Consider the following 19,203-nt stretch of genomic DNA (forward strand, 5'->3'; position numbering starts at 1 on the left):
TGACTCCCTTTCTCTCTGGACGTATTTTATTGCAGGCTCATAAAGAAAGTTCTGTTATGCTGCATAGAATTTTAGTTTATGGGGAGTGTGTGTACATCATATTTTTTATAATCTTGTCTCTTCAGACTCTTTTCAACAGGCAATATATCACAAATTTGGCTGAAACAAGCAAGCACAGAAGGACAAACAGAAGTACAGAAAAAAATTCCAAATCTTGCCAGGAAGATCTTTGTATTAGTTTTTATATAAAAATGATAATAACAATCACTCAGTAATCGAAGTTGAGAAAAATACCTTCCAAACTCATGCCAGGAGAGACACATGGAGCAGGATACAGAGCGTTTTGCTGTTCATATGAATAGACAGACTGTGGGACAATCTAACAGACTGACTTGGAGGCACCAGTCCTGAGAAGCTCCTTTCCTTTTTAGCACTCTCAATGGTGCACAGCTTCATGGTCTCCTTCCTTCTTACTTTGGAAATCAAGAAAAGACTACTAAAGTATCCTTGTTCAAGGTGGGCAATTACTCATTCTGTCTCAGTGGAGGAAGGGTTGGAAGCTGGTGCTTTTTTCATTAATGGACAGCAGTAGATACAATCAAAACTCTGGAAACTTTCAGACTGTTTTCTCACAAGAGAAATCAAACATTCCTGGGAAAGGAATTCAGACTTATGGAGAGTCAAAGAAATAAATTTTCATCTATTCTCAACATTCAGACTGAGAAAATCATCACTACTTTAGGTCATTTCCTTTGATGCCAGCAGCCTTGGCAGGACTGGAAAACTTTGTTATCAGTGATAAACATTGCAAAACATCCCGCTGCTTGTGTCACTTGAGGGCAGCAGAGCAGTCTGAGGTCCAAGGAGAGTTGTCCTCTTTTCTCAGGCTAGGCACCTCAAGTACCAGCCTCCAAACCTGACACACATGTTTTCAGCAAGCCAAAAACCACCTTGTCCCCATGCAGCATGCAGAAGCATTTCCTTCCCTCTACCAAAACATCTACTGGCACTAGCTGGAAACACTGGTGTTACTGCTACTGTGAAAGACAGAGAGTGGGTTCTTGCTCAGGAGCCCTTAGGACAGAGGAGGAAGTAGAGTTTAGGCTGCAGAGGAGAGAGAGGAGGGCTACTGGCATACAGTTTGTATTTTAATTCACTAAGCCTTTCATTGTTTTTCTACCCCTTCTTTTCTTGAAGTTTAAACTGTAAGACACTTCAAAGAACCCTAAGCAAGCAGGTACTTTGGATGATCAGGTTTCCCTCCACTGATCCGCTGTTACACAACATACAGGACAGAGGGGCATTGCCCAAAACTTTCCCATCACCTTACTGATAAAAGTGAAGAATATGCCTTTCAAGTCAGTGTATAATGAGAAAGAAATTAGAACTGTCTTTATGCAAAATGTACCATACAGTTGGATAAAAGAGCCTGCGGCAAAAGAAGGCAGCTTTAAGACATTTCTAACTACAAAATAAATCCGCTGAAGTGTAACACTGCTCTCTTAAGAATTCCTTCTACAAAACAAGCTGTGTGACATTAACAAAGCCAGTCAGGTGATGATCACTAACACATAGCAACAAAGACTATGGGGTAAAACATAAAAAGGATACCTGATGCAACGTCTGCAGAAGAGGCTGCAGATATAGCAGTCCTGCCCTAACTTCTCAGAAGGGGCTGCAGCTGAACCGGCTGGATCCAACAGCTCTGTGACAGCAGCAGTGCTTCAGCCACCCATCCTCCTTCCAGACAACATACCCTTCAAACAGGAAAAAAAGGCTCTTGCAGTTGTTTTCCCCTTTTTACAGCCTCAATAGCTCCTTCTTGCTAAGCACAAATGTGTTTTTACTAATCCCATTGCTGGAGCAAACATGACACTTCTTCATTTCAGGAAGGTTTCAAACCTTGCAAAGAGTAAAGAAAAGCTAAAAACCCCAATACATTCAGATTTCTTACTGACATACACATTCACAAGAATAAATTTTAAAAATGCTCTCTTCCTACTGTAGGATCAAAATTGGGATGCTTGAATGCTTGGGTTTAGCATTGGTAATACCGTTAATACTTTTCCCCGACTTTCCATTTTCCTCCAGTTAAACAAAGTAAATAGAAAACCTTGCATTTGTCACACTCCCCAGCATGAGTCTAGGATTGTTTCCCTTGTCTGACTCTTATATCAGTTCCTATTCAGAAAGCAGCTGGGCTCTGAATAGATTCAGAACTGGTTATCTCCATATACAATATATCATAGTCGATCCAGGCTTCTATTATTTTTTTTCCTCAGGAAACAGTTATTTCACCATTTGTCAGTCTTTCTCCAATCCCTGCCCCATAACTTTTGAAACGGTTGGCCAATTTTAATAAAATCTGGTAGAAAAGCACAAATCTTAAAGACATTAAATTCCTATCATCTTTGTGCAAATCAATAGGTGAGGAGGAAAGATTTTGAGCAATCATTATTATTTCTGCTGTTTCACTGAAGATTTTTTCTCTGCATTTTCCACATTCTTCAGAACAAGTCCCAAGGGCTTCCACTGCAATAGTTTGGAGGTACTCCTCTGGGTAGGTAGTAAATCTCCAGACTCCCAGGCATACCACCTGAATTTACAGTGGGACCAGCCTCAGGTGGGCAACACTCTCCTCCTACTCTCTGCCCCCTTGATGGAGAGACAGACAAGGATGCCAGGCATGCTGCTGGGATATCCACTGGGATCTGCAGCAGGCTGAGAATGGGGAACATCCTTAACTACACCTGACCCACTGCCCTGATTCACAGCTGGACCCAGTGGGATGGTCTTTCACCTACAATTCCTTCGCACCAGCCCTTTCTACGTGTGCTCTCGCCTTACCAATGACTTTGGACAGAGTTCTCTTAATTGCCCAGAGGTACCAGGAACCAAGCACGGAAAGTAGGTCACCAGAAGAAAAATGACCCATCTCATTCCCATCCCTCCACCCCACATCTCCTAAAAGAATGCTGTTGAAAAGTGACTCACCATCCCTTCTCCTCATCATTCCTTTTCCTCTGAACCTGTGACACCCCCAACACAAAAGAACAAGTCAAAATCCCAATTTTTTTTTTATTTTTGTTATTTTCCTAAACAAACCCTCAAAAATTCTCCACAGAAAAGACTATTTTTGCACTAAATACAATAATTCCCATTTTTACTTGAGGATTACAACCAAGGTTGCAGAAATGATGGCATGAGCAATTTTGAGCACCCTATTATTTAGCAGCAAAGTCCTGCTTTGATCCATCCCCCTGCTGACTTCAATGGAACTACACTAGGTATAAATTAAAGCAAAATGCAGTCCATCAGCTCTACTTTAAGCTTCATGCATCCCATTTAAGCAATGCCTCCACCTTGATTTCACCTTGCTGTAGTCAGCAAAGAATGCTGATATAAAAGGTGTCGTGCTTTTGTGTATCCACTCACTCTGCTTTCATGTTTAAGCTGTACCATTTTACCTTACCATTAAAATTACATTTGGGCAAAAGTGAAAGAGTGTAGAAAGAGTGTATGATCTCTTGTGCTCTCTCTGGAGAACAAGCCTCCATTAAGTTTTTCTCTATCTGCCTGTACACAAATAGCAAAACCATGTATTTTCCAGTCAAAAACAAACAGCAAAGTAAAAACTCTATTAAGGGGAGCACAGTCAGTCACTCTAACATTTTTCATCTGCATAGAGAAATAAACTTGTATTTCTCCAGCACAGAGGAACCCACATTACAAAAAAGAAAAAAAAAGAAGAAAAAAGAGAAAAGCTGAGATTATCAATCACGTTAGCAGGAATTAGATTCCCAATCCCGTAGATGCCAATAACAATCCCGACCATATTGCATCAATTAGCCATTGATTGCTTGTGAAGAGGTAAGAAAGCTGTAGTGCACCTCTCCCTTCTCATTACCATGAGAGGGAACAGCACAAAGCACCGGATCGCACCAGTCGCAGCCATGGCCACACAGACGGGCTTTCCTCTCTCTGACAGGTCAAGGCTCCTTCTGCTCTTGAAGATTCCTTTTTGGTTACACCAAAAATAAACCAACAACAACAAAAAGCCCTAAACAAACAAACCAAATCAAATCAAGTAACTCTGTGTATTAAATTTATTTGTGACAGCAATCTCTTTTTGCTCTCAAATGTCATTCACTAAATAGGCCCTACTCATCTTCTTGCAGAACTTGGGCAACAAGGAACTCAATTTCTTGGCCTTGACAGAGACATAAAATAAAAAAAGGGAGAAGAGGCATAGCTGTACCTTCAAAATAATGTACTTTAAAAGCACTATGTGCAAACTTGGTGTCACATTGAAGTTCTGAAATTGGAAAAAAATAATCCTAAACCTTCAGATACAGTTACACTCCCATGTGTAACTTTAAATGCTTTTACATGTTAAACTTACATATTAAGCTAAACAAAGTTGAGTTCCTTTGTCTGCACATCTATGAAAAAAACATTAGAAAATGTGAGTTGATGAAATGTGGCATAGAAACTTTAACTTCCCAGCAAATACAACCAGTAGCTTTAGCTGCTGAACATGAAAACCTTAATATTTTTAAAGAGCACCTCAGTCTATCTATTTGACCAGCCACTTTGAGGAGCCACCATGTGCCGTGTCTATTGAACTTAAGCATCACTGACAACAATCACCCTGCTCAGCTTCAGTGGGAGCAAAAGGATCTCACTTTTGCTCATTTTCTTTAGAAGTGACCGAAAAGTTCTAGAGGTGTCAGCGCAAGGTCATGACAAGCCTGCTTTAAACAACAGCTTTCCTTTCATCACTTTAATACATGATGTCCAGTCACTGTTTTCATTTCTGAACTTGTCAAAGGCTTGCCTGTAGAAAACACTTAGGACAGGCAGCCTCTCATTGAATCTAAATATATTTGCCATTCCACAGATAATTCACTTAGGCCACCAAGCTTCACCATTTACACAGGGCCTAGTTGCCAGTGCCAAATTAAAAAAAATATATACACGTATATGTGCTTGAACAAATAAATACATGATTAACACCTGGAAAGAAACATGGTTCTGAAGCCAGAAAGAGCAATTCAGGTATGCTTTACTTTATTAAACAACAGTTTATCAAAATGTTCTTATTTACATACAAGAAAAAAGGATGACAAAATCATATCCTCCATTCATGGAAGTCCAAGAACATTTCATCTACTGTGACTATTCCCATGTAAGGATATGGACATCACTCTGATCACATCACTGCTGAAGGTATAGTCCATGTCCTGGCTACATTTCAGTCTTGCAATTACAGCATTTCATGCTGCAGCTCAGCTGAAGCCACATATGCTGTTATCGATGAAGCATAAAACCTCAGCAATGCTGGCACCATTTCTCTGCTGTTCCAAAACAGAGTGGACTGGACTGTGATTACTAGTGCTGCTCCTAGGCATAATAATTTTGCCTTTTTTGGAAAAAATCCCGTAACAGCAAGCATCAGAAAATCTGAGGCTTTCTCTAATTAGAGACGATCATAAAAGTATCCTATTTATGCACAGGGAGAAACAAATGTGAAATATGCATCAGGTGATGCACATTTATACAACAAATCAATTCATCATCCACAGTTCTGGGGTTTATTGTGCCATAATAAACAGCACACCAATGAGCTACACACTAAAAGAAAATAAACTCGGAGAATGGAGCAACGGCAGCAACACAGATGGTGCAACGCACAGACATGTTACCACATATGTAAAGAAAAAAGTGAGTAATTCTTCTGGGACAGATCTCTTGCTGGTGTTGGGCAGCGTGAGAGTTTTTACTATCCAAGAATCTGCTCAGGCGTTTCAGTCAGTCCTGGTAAAAAGTCTTTATTTTTCCTAGAAAACTCAAATTGTTCCTAAATAGCTTCCCTTTCTGTGTATCCTCCTCTGTAAAAGACTACAGTGGTTTAAGAGGAACATCCCCCTTGTAAGCTCAACATTGGGAGCAATACTTTACCTTCTGAGAGCACAGAATTTTGCCACAGAGTTCATCACAGAGGAAGGCCATCTCCTATCAAAATTAAACTTGTTCAGATTGGTACTTGACATCTATGCAAAGTTTTTTACTTTCTTAATCTAGCCACCTGGATTTCAGATACTTCATACATTTAGTTTCATTATCAGCATACATGGCATGAGCAAAGTTTTTGAGGAAAAAATTGCACAAAGTGTTTCACTGGAAAAAAAAAAAAACAAAACAAACAAACAAAAAAAAAAAAAAAAAAAAAAAAAAAAAAAAAAAAAAAAAAACAATTCCAAAACCTAACCAACCAAATAAAAACCCACACAAACAAACAAACCAAACCAAACTAAAAAAGAAAAAAAAAGACAAAAAGAAAATCCAAACAGAAAAAGCCAAATTAGAAAACATTAGCTAACCTGCCAAGTTCAGCCACCAAGTTACCACTTTTATCAACTATGGTATGAACTGGCTTTAAGACAGTTTAATTCTATTAACACTCATAGAATCAGTTGGGCATGTTGGCCACTCTGAATTTGATGCTTGAGGTAGGCATCCACAGAATAAGATTTCTGCAACACTGTCTAAATAAAAAAGAATGAGCTGACTTACGCTACTACCATTTTCAAATTCAACATTCTATTTTATTACATACATTATATTTAGGAACAGATTTTCTGCTTCAGAATCATGCCATTTATGTCCCAAATTACTCAACTATAACCTGGGACAAAAAGATGTTAATCTGCAATCACAAGCTGTGTGGCTCTGCTGTCCTGACAGCAATGGCTGAAATGAGTCTGCCCAGCCTTACAGTCCTGTGTTGGATTCAGGGAGACCAAAAGCAAGCCTAGAGCTAGGAAGAGAACAAAATACCCTTCCAGCCCCTGGGAGCACACAGTACAGGTACATTCTGGACCACAAGCACTTTCCCTGTGTACTTGTCCAGTCTCCTCTTGCAGCCATGAAAAATTTCTGTTCCCACAATATCAGACGAATCTCCCTTTTTCTGTCTCATATTTTAGTATTTCTTCAGCAATTTAAATGTTGCCTGAAATTTAGGAACTGCAGATGGAACCCAGAAATACCTGTTATCTACCTTATTAAGTAAGATGATATTAAGAAACTTGCTGAGACTTCTCACATTAAACATATGTCAAAATATTTAACAACTAAACTATTCCTAAAAGAGAATGCAAAAGCAACTGTAGTCATCACCAGTTCGTAAATACGCATAGCAGGGGCTACAGGTTGCAGTATATGAAAAAATGAATAAATAACAGTAACATGACTTTTTAAAAACAAAAACATTTCACTAAAAGTTCCAAAGTAAAATGCATCGTAGTCAGAACTCAGGGTATAAAATGAAGATTCTCATACTGTGATTAGGGATCGCAGATTTTAACACCAGAAACACTCCAAATTACTTTTAAAAAAGTATAATTCAATGTCCAGAAAATCTGCAGTGTGAGACATAAGCCAAACAGAAACTATAAATAATTCAACTGTTTATATAACTGAAAATTGACGAACAAGGTGAATATGAAAAAAGCAAAAGGAGAAGTACTCTTGGGTCTGTCTGGAAAAAAAATTGTTCCAAGCATACGGGAATTTATGAAGCATGTGAAAATTTAAGAAAATTAACTGGGGCTATGAAAGTAAGCAAGGAGAGTACTCAACTCAGAATGACAAATTACTGAAAAAAATCTCAAGTCCTTTATATTCACTCCTAACCATTTCTGTTAATTATCTATTGAGTCTTTTTCAATCTGTTATCCCACAAATAAAAATATTTTTTACAAGCACTGGATATCAGGCATCACTAAGTGACTACATCAAATAACAGTAATAACAACAGTAAGCCATACATTCATAATTCTTAGTATAACTATACTATAGTGCAACCAATAAATAATCTATTTTTTTATTTACAAGACTTCATGTAATCATATCTCAGCATCCTTAAAATAAATCAACAACAAAGGGTTGATTTCTGTTTAATTTGAACTCCTGTTTTGTTTATTTTCAGGAACCTTCTAGTTTCCTTTGCAACAGCTTCGTTTAGGACAAGGTACAGCTAGACATAAAAAAAAAAAAAAAAAAAAAAAAAAAAAAAAAAAAAAAAAAAGCCATTTTCATTCAGCACTTAGGATGAAGATATTTTCTCTGATAAATAAGATATCCCATAAGCCTGCAACACTCCATAAGTTGCATGAACACAAGATGGGACCTAATTCAGAGCACAGAACTATTTTTTACATTCAGCTGTTGAATCAATTTCACTATGGACTACTCATTGCAATAGTTTCAGACCACTGGGCATAACTGATCCCTGATAGCCTTTAAATTCCCAAATCTCATTAATGGATTCCTGCTCTCTCATATGTATCCTTCAGAGTGCATTCACTGACATAGTCAAAGGCCACAGCTATTCCAGGTTGTCTGTGATACCTTGTGTGTTAATGGTACATCCTTCTGCAAGTCAGGGATCTGCTTGTGCTGTTAAAATAAAGAATAATATTTTTTTCCACATCTTCTGCACCACCTTTGATTGGGGGAGAGAGACTAAAATGCCTTTGCCTAACACAAAATGCTGAAAACGTGAATTTCTCAGTAAAGCCTGAAATTAACAGATGCATTTACTAAAATTACACTCTTCACTTCTGCCCTTTCTTGTTTACTGCTATACGATTTTTAGTCAGCAGTGAAGAAACGTTTTTTATTGAGAAGAATGAAGCTGAGTCAGTAGATAGCACACTAGGATATACCAGTAGGGGTTGCACCAGGCTGCAGATTCCCCACCCTTCTTAAGCTTTCATGCTTTACTCCTTCTAGATGTCCATGTAGAAAATATGAAACTACACAAATAGAGGCCAGATTGTTTCAAAACACTGATTTTAAATTTTTAAATCCAGAGATTAAAATCTTGCAATACTTTTAAAATACCTCTCAGATTTGTTTCCTTCTGTGAAGCTCTAAACAGTTGAGGAGTACTTAGTTTACAGGAGTAAAACCAGCAGCAAGATTTACACTTCTAACATGCATTTAAGTCTGCAATGACAATCCTGGTATGCTTGCCTTTACACTCAAATTGATTTTTAATAATTATTGAAAAGGGCAATTCTTAACATTTGTACCTGGACAAGATATTCATGCCACAAAATTTGTACAACCAAAATACTATTACTGCCAAGTCCACTTTTTCTATTTTTAAGTACATTTTTGAACTTCCTTTCATCCTTACCCATCCTGGTTAGGACAGGAGTTCAGGCAAGAAGAATATAAGAGGAAAGAAGAATCTAAGAGGCAAGAGATTCTCTAGGCAAGAGAAGATTTAAGATCTAGTGAAGAAGAGCCTGGAGAGCCAAACCAGCAGTAGGACAGACACTGTCCCACAGCTACTGTTCCAGGTATAATGAAATTTCTCTATTTCCAGATTTCGTTTCCTGCCTCTGGGGTCCTGTTTTAGTCATAAAGGGAATTACCAGACCACAGTCTGCACTGAATTCAACTTCAAAGATGATGAAAACAGCAGATACTCAAGAGTGACGACCTCAGGGCAGCACATAGAATCATGGAATCATCAAGGTTGGAAGAGACCTTTCAGACCAAGTCCAACCATCAACCAGCACAATCACTGTAACCACTAAAGCCACATGATCGAGTGCCAGATCCAGACACCCCTTAAACACCTCCAGGAATGGTGGTGACTTCACCACCTCCCTGGGCAACCCATTCGAAAGCCTAACAGTGAAAAAAATTTTTCTAATATCTAATCTAAATCTCCATCTCAGCACATTGGACAGTTATGACCATAACAGTGACACACACACGAAGCAAAGCAAACCAAACAAAAACCCCAGAAACAAAACAAAACAAACAACAAACACGAAAAAAGTAGCCAGCAAGCGGGAGACAGCCCTAAAACATGTGTATCACAAAAAACCACGAGAATGCACTGACACGTAAAGGCGGCATGTTTAAACTCAAGTATTTCCAATGTCACAGAATTCCCCCCCCCCCCCGCCTCTCCCAGGGGCGGAGGAGGGAGCGCTAAGCCGCACACCCCGCACAAAGGACAGGCCGCGCCTCAGCGCCCCTCGGGCCGCACCAGCCGCGGCTCCCGCGCCCCGCCCCGGCCCCGCCCCCGCCCGCGGGAGGAAGCGCGCGGCGCCGCCCGCACCACGATGGCGGCGGGCGCAGGAAGGGGCGGGCCGCGGGGCGGGGCGGCGGGGGCGCCGCCGGGAGCGCAGCAGCGGCGCCGGGCGGCCGTGGCGGGCGCCGCGCCCCCGCCGTGCCCGCAGCGCCCAGCGGCGGCCGCGCCGCGCCGGGGGCGGGGGACGAGGCGGGCAGAGGCCGAGCGCCGCCGCGGCCGCTCCTCTCTCCCCCTCCCCAACCCTCGCAGCCTCGGCCCGGCGGGCCGGGGCCCTTCAGGCGCGGGGCCCGCGCGCGGCCCCGCCCCCCTCCCGCCCCCGCGCGGGCCCCGCGGCGGCTGCGCGCGGTCCCCCCAGTGTCGCCCCGCGCCGATGGCGCCGCTCCCGGCGGCGGCGCCCCCGCCCCCCCCGCGCCGCGCGCCGCTTCCTCCCGCCGTCCCCTTCCGCTTCCGGGGCCAGCGCCGCCGCGGTTCGGTGAGCAGCCCCGTTCCGGGGCCCGCCCGGCACCGCCGGCAGCACCCGCCGCCCCGCCGCCCCCATGGCCACCAACCCGCAACCCCCGCCGCCCCCGCCGCCGCCCCCTCAGCAGCCGCCGCCGCTGCCGGGGGCCGGGGCCGGAGCGGGGGGCGGTACGGCCGAACCCGAGCTGGTCTCCATGATCGTGAACCACCTCAAGAGCCAGGGGCTCTTCGACCAGTTCCGCCGCGACTGCCTGGCCGACGTGGACACCAAGGTTCGGGCGGGCGGCACCAGCGTCTCGGGGGGGTCCCGGCGCCCCGGGCTCGGGCAGGTCAGGGCCGGGCCCGGCCGGGGCAGAGCCGGAGCGGCCGCGCTCGGCGGGAGCGCGGCGTGTCCGGCGGGGCGCGCAGGGCGCACACACGACCGGCTCGGCGTGGTGTCGGCGATAGATACGGCGTTTAACGCGCTGCCATCGCCGCCAGGGAGCGGGAGCGGGAGCGGTGGTGCCTTCAGGGGACCGGGGGGGTCCGACGTGCCAGCCCGGCCTCCGGGGGAATAACCAGCCGTTTATCCAACCCCTCCAGTCCAACCTCTCTGCTGTTGCTTTCTAGCCTGCCTACCAGAATCTGAGACAGCGCGTTGACAACTTTGTTTCCAATCATTTGGCGACTCATACCTGGAGTCCTCATCTCAACAAGAACCAGCTGAGAAATAACATTAGGCAGCAGGTTCTCAAGTAAGTGACAGCCATGGGGTTATTGTAAACATGCTCCTCTACCGTGCTAGGTGATGGAGACTCTGGGTCAATGTAAAGCATCTGCTTTCTTCAAAGAAACTTCTGAAGAAGCTCTTTCATTATTTTGTTTTTTGTAACCTTTAAAATGCGGTATTCAGATAGCAACTTGCCATCAGCATTAGTTAGAATTAGACTGCAGATATTTTTTTATCTGATCCAATATGCTGCAGAGGTGGAAACCTTGATTTTAACTTGGGATGTAACCCCCTAGCTAAAATCTACCTTTACTTTTTCTTCTAAAGGAGGTATTAAAATTGCACCTATCATGTTTAGAGCTAAGGAAAATTAAAGGTATTTGAGAAACTAAGCTCTGCAGAGTACAAGGCGAAAGTCGTGTAGCAAAACCTGGATGTAAATCTAGCTGGACAGAGAAGAGGCTTTTAAGAATTGCTGTTATGTTAAAATGATGTCAAACACTTACTTGATATTACATTATTTCATGAAGTTTCCTCCAGTTTTTCTTCTCAAATCTTAAGAGTGATAAGAAAAGTTAGGACATTTCTTCAGAGTACAGTGAACTTGGTCGTTGAATTGGATCAAACCAGGGATATAGGAACAAACTTAGTTATGCTGTGGTGGTACCATTGATAACTTGTACTGAGGAGCTGTTTGGTTTGTAGGGAGAAGAGTGGATGTTGTTTGTTGTTAAAGAAGCAGTGAGGACAAGAGGCAGTATATGTCCCACAGAAGATTACAGGGGTCTAAAGACATTGATAGAGATATAAAGCTTTCTATTGCCATTTATTTTATTTTACTGAAGATTAAAGGTGTTCTATTAAGCTGCAGAACTTGCTGCACTCTACTGGGCAGTAAGTAACTTAGAGTGGCAATAAGTGGTCTAGTAGCTGTTTGTCCCTCATGCCTTCTATAAGTCATCTCTTTTATGCTATGGGAATTGATCATATCGGCTTTCTTCTTAATTTTTTCCACAAGTGGCTTTTGCAATTAAATAACAATTGTAGGTATAACCAGTAATAATGCAACAGCAGGCTGTTTATTGTGTTAATTCCATGTGCTTGGATTGGTTTGTTTCTCTAGCACTTTTTTTATTATGGATAGGGCACAGGCTAAATCCATAGCTGCAGTGATGCTCAGAAAACATTAATGCTTCCGTGGAGTTTCTTACGAGTGTTTACGTCACATCTAAATGGTCACACTTCATTAATAGGTTATTGAAATGTAATTTTTCTTACTAATTCCTGTAACTTTGTTCCAGGTCTGGAATGTTGGAATCTGGAATTGACAGAATTATTTCTCAGGTTGTGGACCCAAAGATCAACCACACATTTAGACCTCAGGTGGAAAAAGCTGTCCATGAATTTTTAGCCACATTGAATCACAAAGAGGAGGCAGGGCCCAGTACAACTCCGAGTGAGGAAAAAGCAGATGCTTCTGTTACAGTACAAGGTATTCTACCATTTCTCTGAGCAGTCTGTTAACAAAAGTGGGGTTTAAGAGAGCAGAAACATTGACTAAGTTTGCTTCTGGCATAACATTGTTAGCATCAGAATTAGCAAGCTGAGCACCAGGCAGTACCATAACACTTATCTGTTACTGTATGTATAAAGGTAGAAGGCAGAAGAGATGTCACCCTATTATGACCATGTCACTGTCACTTCTGCTTGAGATTATGAGGAATCAGTTTACTGTAGGGAGAAAAGTTGGTCTCAGGGTTTGGCCCTCAAACACAGATAAAAGAACAATTCAATTTTTCTATCCATTGGTAGATCGGAAAAAAATTACCTAAGAGACAGTTCCCTATCTTTGTGCAGTTGCTGTGTGCCTTAAAGTTTGAATGGCTAAGGTCCTCTCAGGAGCTTAAGTTGTGCTATAGGTCACCAATCTTTGGTTTGTTTATCAACACAACACTTTTTCTTTAGAGTTTTTATTTATGTTGCCTGTTGTCAACTTCTAAACACTCCTACAGGTAACTGTCCATTCTTTCACATCCTAAGATATTCCACAGCAGTACATCTATTTGTAACCAGACCCTTTATTTAAATCCAAAGCTTTTTCCTGTGAGACCCACTTCCTTTAAAGTGGGTTAACAAGCCAGCTGCAACTCTTAGTTCTAGTCCACTTAACCCTTTCTCATTCATCTTCAGAGTTGGTTCTAAGAGGGTGGAAAAGTGGTAAAAGGTATATCTGATTGTCCCATTGTTATATAATCAATATGCTGAGTCCATTTTCCGTGATTTTATGGAGATACTAGAGACGCAGACTATCTACTGCAATGTGTGTGTGTACCTATATATAGAGAGAGAATGTATATATAATTCTTTATATGCATATATATATATATATATATATAAAATATATCCAGAGTCATCATCCCAGTTGGGCTGTTGGTAAAGATGAACAAGGATGGTGTTCATCCTTCCCATTGGCAATCCCCGCATTCCCTAGCGGACCTCAGGAACAGAGGTGTGTCACAGAGCAGAATGAATCCCTGGTAATAACATGATAATTGCTGCAGGAATGCAGCTTCATGGGGTTTTATCTGGTTGGTCTTTTTTTTTACCCAAAATCTTTCAATGCAAAATTAGTCAAATAGTTAATTATGCATATTTTATAGACAGTAATTGTTCTGTTTCTTTGCACTTGTTTAACATCCTATCTGAACAGAACTACATAAACTAGGGTAAAGTAAAACTGTTCTTTCTTACTTTTGAAGGTGTCTCTGCTACAACTCCTAGTGCTAACGTAGCTAGTGATGCAATGTCCATTTTGGAAACAATTACATCTCTTAACCAAGAAGCAAGTGCTGCCAGGGCTTCAACAGAGACCTCAAATTCCAAGAACAGTGACAAAGTTGCAAAAAAACTCTCATCTCAGCAGAGTGTGGATGGTAGCACCGATAAAGACAAAAACATGGAGGACTTGCCAGACAGAGAGAAAGCAATTTGTGACCTTTCGGGAGAAGGGGCTGAAACACTTGCAAAGTGTGAAGATGTAAATGAGCTTCCCTACCAAAGTGAAGAAATAAAAAATTCAGCAAAGGATACTAATGTTTGGACTTTTACAAATAAAGATATTCAGCAGGACAGTGAAGATCAAAAGAGTAAATTATTGGATAAATGTGACAAGAAATCAGACAGCAGTGAAAAAAGTGAAAGAAGAAAAGAAAAGAAAGAAAAGCTTGACAAGAAGTCTGACCATTCAAAGAAAAGCGATGATACCGCGAAGTCAAAAGAAGAAAAGCAAGCAAAAGAATCAGAACCAGGGAAACAGTTAGTTCCAGAAAAAAATAGCAATAAACATAAAACAACTGAAAGCACGAAAGAAACTAAAGAAGGTATGGTGTGGGCAATACTCTTCTTCAAAATATGAATATGAGGTGGGTTTTTTAAGTGTATTCAGAAGTTGAATCAGAAGTATATTTGGAATGTAAGTTTTCTGATAAATTTGTCTTGCTAGCACAGTTGGGCTTGTCCATATCTCTTGACTGAGGCACCCGAATTAGGAATCAGATGAGCTTTGATTCCTCAAGTGTGTGGTTGGTCATCTGCTTTAATCTGGCAAGTTGTCTGGACAATTCCAGTCTTCATTTTAAAGTTTATAGTTGTACCTCAGGGTGATTTTTGTTTTGAGTAAACCAGAGTTAGGCTAATAACATTTCATTAAGGTGTTATAATTTTGTTTTCTTATTCCTAGTTATTAAGATAATTTTGGTCTCAGTGATAAAATTGCTGTTTTGGTAAAAAAAGTTTCACAAATATGGTGTACTGCATTACAGCTCTTTGTTTCAATTTTTTTCTTTGCAAGAAAATTCATTCATAGATTCAGACATGGATGTACTCAGTGACATCACGGTCAGCTCTGTCCACACCAGTGACCTTTCTTCCTTTGAAGAAGAGAGTGAAGAGGAGCCTGTAATTTCTGACAGTACTGAAGAGGGGGAGATCACATCAGGTGGTAAAATAATTAGATTGTTAAGCAGCAACAAGGAGTATGTAATGCTGTTGTTGAGTGCATCATATCATAAATATTAGGGCTTGCAGTATGTTTTATTGTAATTACCTGTGGGAAAGAATTTGACTGTGGAATGGATAGTATGCGTGCAATTGAAAAAGACAAGTATGGCGTTTACTTTTTGAATATTTTTTAATAGTTTGGTGTATTCTAAATATTGTAAATCTTATTTATGCTACCGTATTTTATAGACGACAAAAGCATTTAAGGGTGAATATGTCAGTCTCTCTGGGTCTTTTTCCCCTCAATGCTGCCATGAACTTGGTGTAACATTAGAGTGCTTTGCAACTTTGAGGTAGTGGTTGTAGCTGGCATTGCAGATCAGGTTGGTTTTAGAGCTTTAGGATTGCAGGAATGTCCAAATTCTACTTGGCTGCAGTAGAGGAAACAGGAATGGATCTAGCCTTAAAAATTCAGAAACACCAGATCATTTCACTGACTGGGTTACGTTTTTGTGTTCCCCCTGTCCAGTACAGACCTCAGACTCTGATTTCTGCAGATGTGACTTCTGCAGTTAGTAAGACTTCCCACTTCATAATGCAGAGTGCCTTAGTACCTGAATGCGTTCTCTCTAGTATGCTCACAGCTTACTTTTTCTGCTCTAAGAATATTATTTAGAGGCATTGAATTACTTGCATATTCTCTGCCTTTGCTCTTACCTTAAAATATGACAGATGTTGTTCAGTTATGACTGAACATTTGTGAAAAATAAGCAAGCCTTAAGTATATTTCGGGAATAGAAATAATCTGTACAGTATGGAGCACAAGTGATTTTGCACTATTTCTAATAATCCTGATAAAACAGAAATAAATTTATTTTTTGTACTTGATTAATACTTACATGAGTGTAAACAACAGCGTGTTTTGTTTATGTATTTCAGTAAGCATATATAGTTTTTAGGTATTCAAGTACTGTACAGTTTTTTTGGTGTGGGGAGAAGCATAATTTAACACGTAGCAGAAATTACATTCTGACTTCTTACATGTAGTTAACCACAAAATATTGTATATAAAAGGGCAATGGCATTACAAGCCCAGTTTTTCTATCCCAGTTTATTTTGGGTTTTGTGTCTTGCAAATTTTTGGCTCAATGATGTACACAAACACATGAATGCACCTTTCATTTTTTTCATAATCTAGTGATATTTTGATGGTATAAGAGTATTTTTTAACTGTTTACGTTTTTAGAGTAAATAATTGTTAATACATTTTGAGTAGCTTTGCCTCCTCAAAAGTCGTGTTGAAAGCACTGCCCTAATTTATCAATATATCTCTATACTCACTAACCTTTCTTTAGATGAAGAGGAGAAAAAGAGTCAAAGTAGGATGAAGCCTCACGCTCACGAGCTGAGCGATGGGAAAGCCAAGCCCGTTCGCAACGCGTACGTTCACAAGCCTTTCCTGTACTCCAAATACTTCAGTGACTCTGATGACGAGCGAACTGTGGAGCAGCTCCGTCAGTCCATTGTAAGTGTTGTGGTTTGTTACTGCTCTTTATAGAGCAGAAATTCCACTTCTGATGTGGTGGTGGTTTGTGAGGGGGAGTTGTGGAGCCCTCTGTTCTTTCTCACTTTGTTTTTTTTTTCCCTTGTGTTACAACTGCCCTTTCTTCAGGTGTCTATCAGTATGGCATGATGTGCTCTGCAGCACAGTGCTCTACTCTGCTGGTTATAGTTTGAAGGCTTCTGGTGGTGAAAGCAATGACACACTTTTCTGTGTCTTTCCCCTCCTCCGAAATAAACAGTCTTTTGATGTTGACAGAGGACTTGCTAATTACATGCAGGGTCTTCACAGAATCACAACATTGGGTGAATTCTTTCTCAACTGAGTGATTTGATGGGGAGAGTAAGAACTGCTACACTTACGAGAAATCTGGTCTTCAGTAGATTTAACGTATATAGTGACAATTCGGGTGGACACAATAGCCCATATCTACCTGTCCTCTGCCTTCAGTGGGATGTGGAGTAGGTCAGGCTTGTGTTGAGTACTGCAGGCGACTTCATTACACCAAGTCTTTAAAAATGTAGTTCTTGCTGTCCATGAAATCAGTTTGTAGCGAGTCTGCAGCCACTGAGAATGGAAAGAGATTTAAGCATGTGCACTCTGTTCCTTGGAAAAGGGACCAACACGCAGAAGAGGGAGCAGCAGTTCTTTTAGATTTTCTCCTTTGGCCAGGTAAAAACTTATATATATAATATATTTATAGTTGTATATATACACTATGTATATATTATATATTAGTACTTATATATATAATTAAAAATATGTTCTTTGAGAAGGTCTCATACCTTCAGTCTGCGGTGTTAGGCAGCAGTGAAACTCTGGAACTCAGCTAATTTCACATCACAAGCTAGCATGCTCTGTTTCTATGGGGTTTAGATATATATTTATAATCAAAGAATGCTCTTCGACCTAATGATAATTATAGTTTTCCTTGGTTTTTATCTCTAGGCCAAAGAAAAAGAAGAGAGACTCCTAAGAAGACAAATTAACAGAGAGAGACTTGAAGAAAAACGCAAACAGAAGGCTGCAGAAAAAACAAAATCCCTAAAAACTGGAAATCAAAATGCTAAAGGTATGAGAAGTGAAGGTATGATTAGCCCCTATGACCTTGCTCTAACTTACACTCTAGAAAGAAAACTTTCAGCTTTTAATAATGGTCATAGGTCTGTAGTAATTTCCTTTGGTGAACAACCCAGTGTTTCAACACTGATGTAAAGGAAAAATGTATAAAGCAAATTATTATGAGTTGTATGAAATTTCATCTCCACTTTTCCATATATCATTACACTGCTTAGACTCAGTGAATACCCATAGACGCAAGTATTCTCTGTGACACATTGGTACTGTCTGTACTGCTTTCAGTCATGTTTATAGCTGAAACAGTAATATAATGACATTCATATGTATTTCACCATTTGTGTATTATATTAGGAAAAAGTGGCTTGCACTTAGAAGAACCGCCATCAAAAAGTCTTGAGTCAAAAGCTACTGGTACCAGCATTAAGGATGTGCTTAAAGAACAGAAAATTTTAGAAAAAAAAGTGGCCTTGAGCAGAAAAAGAAAAAGATATTCAAGGTATTTATGTATTTTCTCAAAAGGAATTAAAGTTTTGAATATACATTTTTGCAGATTTCAAAGGTTCTTTTCAACTTTGTACTTAGCCTTATTGACTTTTAACAGTTTTCTATTAAAATATTCACATAATTTTGTTACGAATAAGCATGAAGTTCAGGCAGAAGGTCAAATTATAGCTGCTTAAATATATTGCAACTCAGACTGCAGTAGCAGTCTTTACTGACTTTTCATACACAGAATGCTAATGAAGGCATGAGAATAGAGAGCTTTTACATGCTTGTGCATCTGATATGTAAGTCAACTTGGCTTCATCTTGAAACTGATGTTTTATGTAGATAAGTACCTGTAAATAACTTTCTATGTACAGGTATATATGGGGCAAGGAGAGCTGTTACCCATTTTACAGAGAGAACTGCAGTAGTAATATTGTCATACTCATAAAGCACTGATATCCAGAGAATATTTTTTAAGTTGATACACATAATTTTACAAGAGAGAAAAGCCTGAGCAAATTGGTTAGTCAGAAGTGGGGTGATCAAGCTCTGTTTCCGTATTTTTAGTAGGCATTTCTCTCTCAGCTTTGAAAGCAGAAAGTTTATAAAGTAATGTTAGGCTGATAGCAATTTTTCTTTATTAAATTGTCCAAATACCTGTTTCAGGCGTGCTGAAGATGGCTGCAGAAAGAAATATGAGCCCTCTGAAGAAGATTCTAAAGAAGTGCAAAAGACAAATGAGGTATGTGTTTCTCAAATATAAACTTTATGGTCTTCCTTTTTAAT

General features: G+C 40.5%; 1 protein-coding gene across 1 annotated transcript in view; it reads left to right on the forward strand.

Annotated features, from left to right (window-relative positions):
• The first annotated feature begins 10,641 nt into the window (after window positions 1-10,641).
• Window positions 10,642-19,203, forward strand: part of BOD1L1 (biorientation of chromosomes in cell division 1 like 1) — a 35,960-nt gene continuing 27,398 nt past the window's right edge. The window contains exons 1-9 of the mRNA XM_027736215.2: window positions 10,642-10,851; window positions 11,189-11,313; window positions 12,590-12,780; window positions 14,048-14,668; window positions 15,139-15,285; window positions 16,643-16,812; window positions 17,797-17,920; window positions 18,280-18,424; window positions 19,084-19,159. Of these exons, the coding sequence (XP_027592016.2) occupies window positions 10,657-10,851; window positions 11,189-11,313; window positions 12,590-12,780; window positions 14,048-14,668; window positions 15,139-15,285; window positions 16,643-16,812; window positions 17,797-17,920; window positions 18,280-18,424; window positions 19,084-19,159 (1,794 nt within the window). The 5' untranslated portion in view covers window positions 10,642-10,656. The remainder of the gene's footprint in view (window positions 10,852-11,188; window positions 11,314-12,589; window positions 12,781-14,047; window positions 14,669-15,138; window positions 15,286-16,642; window positions 16,813-17,796; window positions 17,921-18,279; window positions 18,425-19,083; window positions 19,160-19,203) is intronic.

The sequence above is a fragment of the Pipra filicauda genome, unplaced genomic scaffold, assembly GCF_003945595.2.
Source record: "Pipra filicauda isolate LSUMZ 115617 unplaced genomic scaffold, ASM394559v2 scaffold43_size3849885_pilon, whole genome shotgun sequence".
NCBI lineage: Eukaryota > Metazoa > Chordata > Aves > Passeriformes > Pipridae > Pipra > Pipra filicauda.